Source organism: Lactuca virosa, chromosome 3, assembly GCF_052849685.1.
Source record: "Lactuca virosa cultivar CGN04683 chromosome 3, Lactuca_virosa_CGN04683_v6, whole genome shotgun sequence".
NCBI classification, from domain to species: Eukaryota; Viridiplantae; Streptophyta; class Magnoliopsida; order Asterales; family Asteraceae; genus Lactuca; species Lactuca virosa.
This window is the reverse complement of record NC_136428.1, coordinates 258,195,888-258,206,707: the sequence shown is the minus strand read 5'-3', so window position 1 is coordinate 258,206,707 and position 10,820 is coordinate 258,195,888. Positions and strand designations below refer to the sequence as shown.

General features: G+C 34.2%; 2 protein-coding genes across 2 annotated transcripts; both read left to right on the top strand.

Annotated features, from left to right (window-relative positions):
- The first annotated feature begins 2,099 nt into the window (after nucleotides 1–2,099).
- On the top strand, nucleotides 2,100–2,624 carry LOC145164554 (uncharacterized). Its single transcript, XM_079083265.1, has one exon. It carries the CDS (start codon nucleotides 2,100–2,102, stop codon nucleotides 2,622–2,624), a length of 525 nt encoding a protein of 174 aa, XP_078939391.1.
- Nucleotides 2,625–4,003: 1,379 nt separating this feature from the next.
- On the top strand, nucleotides 4,004–8,887 carry LOC145167152 (WAT1-related protein At3g28050-like). The gene is made up of 8 exons (XM_079086251.1): nucleotides 4,004–4,246; nucleotides 4,977–5,191; nucleotides 5,760–5,822; nucleotides 5,904–6,020; nucleotides 6,842–7,082; nucleotides 7,163–7,321; nucleotides 8,408–8,559; nucleotides 8,654–8,887. Exons 2-8 carry the CDS (start codon nucleotides 4,992–4,994, stop codon nucleotides 8,775–8,777), a joined length of 1,056 nt encoding a protein of 351 aa, XP_078942377.1. The 5' UTR covers nucleotides 4,004–4,246; nucleotides 4,977–4,991; the 3' UTR covers nucleotides 8,778–8,887.
- Nucleotides 8,888–10,820: the final 1,933 nt, after the last annotated feature.

The window sequence follows — 10,820 nt, the reverse complement described above, 5'->3', positions numbered from 1 at the left end:
AGGATTGAAATCCGATAAATCTGCTAACTGACGAACCAACTCGTCGAGTCAGGGCATGGACTCATCGAGTTGGTCTAACTCGTCGAGTCCATCTTTGGACTCGTCGAGTTCATCAGGCAGTGAAAAAAAAAACGATTTTGTTTCAGCTTTGGCAAAACACAATAGCATCAAATATAATAGAAAAACACCCTAAGCTTGGATACCACTGATGGGTTTTGAGCATTACAACATTCCTATGGTGCACATGCAACCCTAATTGCTTTGGATCTAGGTTTTTCTCAAGTTATACATGCAAATTAATTTTCCAAAGCAAGAACACTAATCTAGCATAGATGAAAACCGAAATCTAATCATATTAAGGTTTAGATGAATACCTTTCTTGTTGATTGCTTGATCTTGACCTTCAAGAGCTTAGTGCCTCAATTGATGCACCTCTAATGGAGTCACAAACACCATTTAGAAATGGATGAACAAGAGAGAGAGGAGGAGGCTACAAAATTCGACCAGGGTTTCTTCTAGGGAATCAAGTGGTCGATTTTAGGAGCCTTGGGGTTCCTTTTATAGTTGAGGCTGCTAGGGTTTTCAACTGGAAACCCTAATTCCATTGCTTAGGCCCTAAGCAATCCACAGACCCCCATATGATAGGCATTGGATCGAAAACTCTATGGGATTCCTATAGATTTTCGTCCACCCTTTATCAATAGGGTCCATTAGCCCAAACTATAACTATTACTGATTTACATAATCAGTCCCTGTTCTTTTAAGCAGTCTCTTTTGATCATTAAATTAATTCCAAATTAATTTCTGACCAATACTAATTAAATAATATGATTTCTTAATTAATATATTATTCTTATAATATATTAATAAATCATTAAATAACCTCTTTTTCTAAAACTCATCCTATCAAATTGTTATGGTGAAGGCAACCCAAAAGGACCATGTTACTATCGAGTCAAGTACATACCAATTATAGTGATGGGCTTAGACACTTAATCCAACAAGACAGGGCGTTCGAAAAGAAGATAAGATGAAACGTGGAGGTATATATGGACGATATGGTCATCAGAGCAAAGAAGACGCAAGATTCCTAAGAGACGTATGAGAAACAATGTTTGGTTGAGGGAGGCGAACATGAAACTCAATCCGAAGAAGTGTGTATTTGGGGTGCAGAAGGGAAATTTTTTGGGACACATTGTCTCCCCCGAATGAATCAAAGCTAGTCCGAACAAGGTAAAAACACTTTTGGATTTAAAAACGCCTCGTTCAGTAAAAGATGTGCAGAGTTTGAACATGAAATTAGCAGCGTTGGGAAGGTTTTTAGCGAAGTCGGCAGAAAAATCACTCCTGTTTTATCAAGTAGTTAAGAGTCAGGTCGGAAAGAACGGTGTAGCATGGTCGAAGGAAGCAGGAGAGACTCTCGTGAAACTTAAGGAACACTTAAGAAAGTTACCTAATTTGGCGAGCCCAATACCAAATGAGCCTTTGGTAATATATCTTTCCACTAGTCAGGAAGCGATTAGTGTTGTTTTGGTTGCAGAAAGGGAGAAAAAGCAAGTGCCAGTCTACTTTGTCATTAAAGTATTGTAGGGTGCCGAACTCAACTATTCGTTGGTTGAGAAGTTGATACTTTCTTTGATCTATATAGCGAGAAGGCTACAGAGATACTTCCAAGCTCACCCGATAACAGTGTTGTCTGATCAGCTTGTTCGATAAATTCTGACACAGCCGGAGAGGTCTGGACGAATGACGAAGTTGGCCATTGAATTATAAGAGTATATTATCGTTTATAAACCAAGGATGAGTATCAAGGCTTAAGCATTGGCTGATTTCCTAACAGAGATACCATAGGAAAAGGAGAAGACGAAAGTTTACGACGTCAATGCATCTGAAGCAGGGTCGGAGGCTATGAAAAAAGTGGTTAAAGACGAACATTGGACGTTACATATAGACAGAGTCTCGACTATGATGGTTCAGGAGCAGGAGTCGTGTTGGAAAGCCCAATTGGAGAGCGATTTACTTATGCTTTACGGTTCAATTTCAAGTGTTCTAATAATGAAGCTGAGTATGAGGCGCTCTTAGTTGGGTTGCAGTTAGCAATGAGCATAGATATCACGAAAATAAAAGCATATGGTGATTCTATGTTGGTGGTAAATCAAGTTAACGGTTTGTATGAAGCTAAGGATGAACACATCAAGAAGTACCTGGCGAAGGTAGAGGAAGCAATTAAAAAATTCGACGAGTTCCAGATAGTTCGAGTTCCGAGGTCGAAAAACAAAGAAGCTAACACACTTAGCAAACTAACATCGGTGGTTTATCATCATCTATCGAAACGACTTTTAGTTGAGATACTATCAAAGAAAAGTATTGAAGAAAAAGTAGAACAATTGTGGGAGCTGGAAGAGGAAGACAGGTCCTGGATAGTTCCATACATCCAATATTTGCAAAAAGGTTGCTTACCCTCACGTGAAAAAGAGGCACAGAAAGTAAGAGTCAATGTCGCGAATTACATCATGTATTCAGGTCGTTTATATCAGAAAGGTTATTCGATTCCTTGGCTTAAGTGCTTAGGAAAAAAGGAAGCTCATCAAGAAGTACCCGACGAAGGTAAAGGAAGCAATTAAAAAATTCGACGAGTTCTAGATAGTTCGAGTTCCGAGGTCGAAAAACAATGAAGCTGATGCACTTAGCAAACTAACATCGGTGGTTTATCATCATCTATCGAAAAGAGTTTTAGTTGAGATACTGTCAGAGAGAAGCATCGAAGAAAAGTAGAACAAGTTTGGGAGCCGGAAAAGGAAGACATATCCTGGATAGTTCCATACATCCAATATTTGCAAAAAGGCTGCTTACCCTCATGTGAAAAAGAGACACGAAAAGTCAGAATTAATGCCGCGAATTACACCATGTATTAAGGTCGTTTATATCAGAAAGGTTATTCGATTCCTTGGCTTAAGTGCTTAGGAAAAAAGGAAGTTGATTTGGTTATACGAGATCTCCATGTAGGAGATTATGGGTCACATACAGGAACAAGGTCGATGGTGCAAAAATCCTCCGTGCAGGATATTTTTGGCCAACAATGACGATGGACACGAACGAAGTGGTCCGAAAGTGCCACAACTGTCAAATGCATTCTGACGTACCAAGTTTGCCATCGGCAATAATGACGAGCAAGACGAGCCCTTGGCCTTTTCTACAATGGGGCATTGACATAGTAGGTCCGTTCCTAGAAGCTCCCGGAAGACTCAAATTCTTGATAGTAGCAGTCGATTATTTCACCAAATGGGTAGAAGCAGAGGCAGTAGCAGTCATCACCGAAAAGAAGGTCATCAGCTTCGTCTGGAAGCAGATCGTATGCTGATTCGATTTGCCACAAGTTATCATCAGTACAACGGAAAACAGTTTGCTGAAAACCCATTTAAAAAATGGTGCCGAGACGAGGGTATTAAGCAAAATTTCACGTCGGTAGCACATCCTCATGCAAATGGAACAGGTGGAGGTAACTAACAGGACCATAGTGAAGGGAATCAAAAAGAGGTTAGGAAAGCTGTAAGGGAGTTGGGTAGATGAACTTCAACACGTTTTGTGGTCTTATCGAACAACGATTCGGAACCCTAGGAAGGAGAAGCCGTTCAGTTTTGTATACGGGTCTGAAGCTATGATCCCGATAGAAGTTAGTGTTCGAAACACCCGAACATCGAATCCTTGCATGAATTTGAACAATGCATATCTACGATTTAACCTTGATCAGCCGGAAGAAAAGCGGGCCAGCCATAAGTCAGGCCGTATATAATGAGTATTTTAGTTATTTAAATTAGGTTGAACACTTGATATTTAACATAAAAACTACTGTTCAAATAAAATACAAAGTTGCCTTAGAACTAGGCATTTTACGAACTATAGTAATAACCATTTATTGAGTTTTGTCTTTATTTTGTAATAAAATATAAGGTCATTTTCTCTGTTGTCGATTCAAAATTGAAAGATTTGTGTCTTTGTGAAACATAATTTGTTTTCACTTTTCATCAACTAGCCAACTACCACTTCTTCAGTGCCATATTATCTTGAGAGGCAGTAGAGTAGAGCAGCTGAGTGGCTCAAAAAAATCTCAACTTTTTTGATTCTTTTCGGAATTAAGATTTTGAAACCTTAAATCCCTCGAATATTTTATTTCATAGATACCCATTTTATAATCTTGGAAAACGCAGTCAGTAATCCCCATCCCAGATACTGGATTCTCGTTCAGGTTCTTCCTCTAACTCTCTGTTTAATCTTGCACATTGACGAACAAATCTTGGTAGTTTTATTTTACAAGAGCGAACAATTAGGTTTCTTGATTGTGTGTTGATTTGTAGCTTCTGATTCAATGATGAAAACTGGACCTTCAAAATTGGAACTAGGGTTAGATATCGAGAATGTAGAAAAAGAATCAAGAACTTCAACTATATCCCATAAAAGTTACCATTCAATTTGGCATTCTTTACAAATTCGACATTTTCCACCCAAAGTGGTGTGAGATGATTAGGTCAACTCTAACTTAGATTCTTGATGCATTGGTTATAAAGATAAAGATATTTTTTTGTGTTTGAATTGTGCGTTTAAACAAATTATTGCAATTTGAAGTCGTAATAAGTAGTTTTAAGTAATCGGGTAAACGGATTATGATTATGAGTCTTTCTTTGACTTTTTGATTATTTGATCAAGTAGAAGTTGCACCAAATCTAACTATTATGATAAATGTACAACAAATATCTAACCAATTATCCGATTCTCATTATTCAAATCGCAATAATTCATTTTCCAGAGTCAAAAAAAGTTGAATTTTGTTCACCAAATCCCTTATTACAAACATAGGCACATAAAAGTCGATTTTGAAAACACGTTTCCTAAAATAAAAATTAACAGAAAACACATTTTGTTTACATACAAGTTCAACAAATAAAACCAATTCATACATTCTTTGATCCTACAAACAGTTTAAGCTAAAAGAGATGGGAGGGGCAATTAAGTCTTTTATCGAAAAGGCATTGCCTTTTGCTGCCATGGTGATGGTAGAATGTGGGGAGGTTGGGATGATTACATTAGGAAAAGCAGCCATGAATGATGGACTAAGCAGTTTTGTGTATGTTGTTTACTATAATGCCCTTGGCTCCATTATTCTTCTTCCTGGTTTCATCCTCCACATCTGCAGGTTTGTGGTTTATTACCCTCATCATGTACTCCAAATCTTTCATATTCTTATATTCATATTTATGCTGCATTTGTTAATGGTGAGGGCATTCTTGTCTTTTACACAAAGTGGGTGCTATCCTACCTTGTTCCTAAGTGGGTCCTACCTTCTTATATTCATATTTAGGCTGCATTTGTTATGTAAGGGCATTTTTGTCTTTTGCCCAAAATGGGTCCTATCCTACCTTGTTCCAAAGTGGATCCTACCTTCTTATATTCATACTTAGGTTGCATTTGTTAATGGTGAGGGCATTCTTGTCTTTTGCACAAAGGCTGCATTAGTTAAGGGTGAGGCCTGAGGGCATTCTTGTCTTTTGGACAAAGTGGGTCCTATCCTACCTTGTTCCCACCTTTTTGAGTTGGACAAAAAAGTGTAGCTTTTGACTTTTTGTCCCATTGATTCAGTCTCACTTCCAGTCTAATGCATGTCAAACACAGTACAAGACTGTTTATTCTGTCATGTCATATCATGTCATGTCATGTTCTACATAACATATTAACTTTGATTTTTTTTTCTTTTGTTTTTGAAGAAATAATCGACCTCCTCTCACATTATCGATCCTTTGCAAACTATTTGGGCTTGGATTTTTAGGGTAATGATTGCATTTGGGATCCTTTTACTATCTTGTTAATTAGGATTATTTTTATTTAATAATTATATGTTATGGGTGTAGGATTTGTCTTCTTCAGGTATCTGCATATACGGGTATCAATTATAGTTCTCCAACTCTAGCAGCTGCATTGGGAAACTTGATTCCTGCCTTTACTTTCCTTCTTGCAGTAATCTTTAGGTACATTTCATTATTTTGGATAAATAAAAATATTTGAGAAAATGACAATATATTTGAGGACATGAAAGGAAAAAATAAATTTGGGGAAATTTTTAATAAGGTAGGATGACTTTCTCTATTAAGTTGTTCTTTCTGCATTAAGTCGAAAAAGAAACACATGTATATAGCTTACCGGATTAAGTCGATTAAGTAAAAGGAAACAACATATAAGTAAAGTATTATGCTATTTATGGCAAGTTAAACCGAATTTCAAAATTTAATATATGTTTGAAGGAAATCTCGTATTTTACATGATATACATTTAAAATGGAGTATAATAAAAATAATGGGAAATCTCCTATAAAGTCCCTACATTTTGACCTCATATTCAATTAAGTTCCAATATTTATTTATTTATTTTTCTGATTAAGTGTCGAATACCAGTTAAGTTGTTCAATTATGGACAATTTTTTAGATTAGCCGGTTTCACGCTTAGAAATCTCCTATAAAGTCCCTATATTTTGACCTCATATTCAATTAAGTCGGTATTCAGGACTTAATCAGAAAAAAATAATAATACAGGGACTTAATTGAATATGAGGTCAAAATGTAGGGACTTTATAGGAGATTTCTCTAAAAAAATCAAGTAAATTAGCGAAAAGTTTCATAGAACATGAGGTCAAAGGTAAGAAATTGGAATCTATATTCCTAATGTTGTAATAGGAAGAACCGAAAGTAGGATGCCATAATAAACAATTCAACTAAAATACATCGCTATATATATATATATATATATATATATATATATATATATATATTTATTTACAATGTTTTACGTATAGATTGGAAAAATTCGATGTAAACAAACCAACAAGCCGAGCAAAAGCATTAGGCACAATCGTGGCTATAACCGGAGCATTCGTAATGACATTTTATCAAGGTCCAACATTATTCAAGACGATTATTAATCATCATAATAATTCAAATGAAAATTTACTTTCTTCACAAAAATCAAAATGGATACTTGGGGGTTTCCTTATTGCAATCACAAGCCTTTGTTCTTCATCATGGAATGTTTTTCAGGTAAATTTTTATAAATTCCCGCTTGTTTTTAGGCTTTATTTACTTGGTATCTTTAAAAAATTGTTTAATTTGTTATGTAGACTGCAACGGTGAAAGAATTCCCCGATGAAGTGATAGTTGTTTTCCTCTTTTGTTGCTTTGGGACAATTCAAACCGCGTTTTTTACAGTTATTTTAGAACGAAATACAGACGTTTGGATTCTTGACACCCGCACCGAGTTTGTATCTATTGTTTTCGCGGTAAGTCTACAAGAGCTAAATGCAAGAAATGACAATGTACTTTTGTTTATTTATTATGTCAAATCAATAAAAAAAGCAATCTTTAAAAATATTCAACAATGTATAAGTCTTTTTTTTTTTTTTGATAATAAACATTTAGCCCCATCTCTTTGAAATGTTTTATAAAACCTCCTCCTATATTTTTTTAAGCAAACGTCATATTTCGTATTGGTTTTATTTTTATTAAGTATGTAGCTAAGAAGATTTAAATCGATAGAAATTTTATAATTTTGATTTGCATGTTTAATAAATTAGATTAATGAGTAAAAAATAATAAACGTATATTTAAACAATATCGTTAAGGGGGATAAAGTGGAAAGGTTATTAGGATGAGGGGGTAGAAAGTAATATTATTACAATGGTAGTGAGTGGTTGAGGGAATAGTAATAACTAATAAGTAATAAATAAGCTCCCAGTCGAAATGCTATTATATAGCATCCTAATTTCATTTCTTTCTATTACAACATTGTCATTTCAATTTTTTTTTTGTTATCGGGACATTTTATTTTAAAAAATCTACCCGATTATAGGTGTGAAAATTTCTATGACATTTCTAAAATGGGGTAGATTTTACAATGTACAATGTTGTATTATGAAGAAATGAAAGCATGATACTATAACAAACAAATGAATGGAAGTACGTTTCTATGTCTTACAAAAAAAATAATAAAATCAAATCATTTTTACATCAAATCCAATCACCCCCTTAACAAGAAGCATTAAGGCCATGTTTCATTCTTTTTCCCATTAAGTGTTATCCTGATAAATGTTATTTAATAAACATTTAAACGGAAGAATACATACTTGGGAAAATGGAGTGAAAAGATAAACAATGACAAATTTGTAAACATGAAACTCCATTAAGTCAAATAGAAACAACACCTACATCTGGTAAGCTCTGACTTTTTACAAATGGGACTTTCCCAATTAAGTCCTAACTTTTTACAAATTTGCCATTAGTTATTTTTCTCTTTGATTTCTCCAATTAAGCCATCACCTTTTTCAAATATTTCTTAAAACATTATTTGTCCATACAACATTTTGTAGGCTGTTTTTGGAGCTGCAATTCGTAGCAGTGTTATAACATGGTGTTTAAACAAAAAAGGGCCTGTTTATGTCTCCATGTTCAAACCAATCTCAGTGGTAATTGCAGTGATCATGGGGATCATGTTTCTTGGTGATGTTCTTCATTTAGGCAGGTAAAATATCGTTGACCAAGACTTTTGATATTGACTTTCTTATGGTGTGATTGCGAATTCTTGACCAAGATTTTTGATTTTGACTTTCTTACAGTGTGATTGGAGCAGTGATAATAGGTATAGGAGTTTATATGGTTTTATGGGGGCAATCGAAAGAACAAAAAATGGTGAAAGACAATGAATCATTGACAGAAAACACCCCTCTCCTCCAGCCATAAGTAAAGATTTTCTTTTTTGGTCAAACTTTGCTTTGTTTATGTAACTAAAAGTTTGAAGTTTTATATTAATCGAGTTAGTAAATAAAAGGATCGGTGTTTTGAGTAGACAATGAATCTGTCAAATATCAAGATTTTAGCCTTGTTTTGTTCAAGGGATTTTACACATGATGGACTATTATAAAAAAAATCAAGACACCTTCAAAAAAGGTCCATATGGTTTTCAAAAGTTCTGCGATAACATTGCAAAGTGTTACATTGGTGGTCCTTATGGTTTAATTTCATTTAAAAGTTGGTCTACGTGGCATTTAGCCAAAATGTAAATCACAATAAGTTGGAAACTTAGTTTTACTAACTTCCAAAAATGGATTTTCTCTAATTTTGAACTTGAATTTCGGTCTATAAATATAATCAAAACGGACGAATGATGATATATTCGTGTTCTCCTTCGTGATACATTCGTTTTGAACTATCACACAGTCCAAATGGATTAAAGATGAATGATAAATTATTTGTCAAAGTAGGGTAGTTGGAAGAGACTACAAGGGCTTGTAACACTCATAAGACTTATAAAACCAAAGGCATGCAGGGGGTGCAAATGCGAGCCAATTTGGCTTGGGTTCACTAAACTTGTGTGCGAGCGCGTGTTGCGGGTATGAATGTACTACCGGTCGATCAAAAAAGCTTAATAACCTTTTTGCAATTATTTTTTTGCAGTTAACGGTTAATTATTTTTTGTGCAGTTTTGGATTGTATTTTCCTAACATAAGTTTGGTTTGTTACTTGAAGAAAACCATATGTCTATAAGAAACATAAAAGGAATTATGATAAAGGATTGACTAAGTGAAAGTATAATGTCTAAACATGTATTGGGCAAGGGAACCAAAGATAAATGTGAAAGATTAAGTTGTTACATCCAAATCCCCAAATGGTATAAATAAGTTATATTGCGTAAATTAGTCTCTTAATATATCGTTCTAGAATGTTGTATTTAAAGCTAAATGATACTTAATAAGTTCAATATTTGATAAATATAGATTAATTCGACACTAAAGTTATTAAGGAGAAGATTTGGATATAGATGAAGTTGATATGGATTAAATTCAAACTAACCATAAAATACAGGTTTAGCGTCACGATAAATGAGGATTGTGCCGTGAAGAGGCTCAAAGATTCGAGGGGGCATGAAGATGAAAGCTTAGCGGACGACATTTATTTTTTATATATATACAAGATTTTTCAATGCAGCAGGTTAAATATATACTTGCAGGTTTTTTAACAAGGTGGGATGTGCTTAAATTGAAAATTTTGAAACAATTCAATCCAACGGCAAGAACTGCAAAATTGAAAGCAAAAATTAATATTTGCCGACAACTAGATGGTGAGACTTTTCGGTAATTGTTTTATTAAATCCGTTGCACTTTTAATAATTCAACCATAGGAAATAAGGGGATTCAAAACCTACATAGAAGTACAAACTATTGTCTTATTCAAGTTTTTAGCATTGTTTGATTGTTTGAATCGATATATTTTAAAATAACCCCCCCCCCCCCCCCCCTTTACTTTCTTTTTTAAAGTTAATTCAAATCAAATCATACGTGCTCTCGGAGAGTCGTGCTATTGTGTAGTTGAGATAATTAAGGCTTTATAAATTTAAAACATGATAAAATATATTTCAACATACACACATCAATAAAGTAAATAATATAATAGTTAGGAAAAATGATAAATATGAATATTTGAATATGGAATACTCCATTGTATTCTACAGGCGTAAGAAAGAAATGAAGACATATATAAAGTTTTCAATGCTTATTAATATAGATGGAAAAAGTTTTGAATGAGAATCCAAAACATGTAAAAGTATATTGCTACTTATGATATATGACAAAAACTTGGTAAATATAAAAGACAAGAAATTTAGTGAAAGTGCGTTAGCGTAATGCAAGAAATATGAAAGGAACAATTCCTAAAGGGAAAAAGAATCGAGTATGTAATACTCAAAGGTATCCTACAACTATTGGAAATAATTAAGTTGTAATGTAC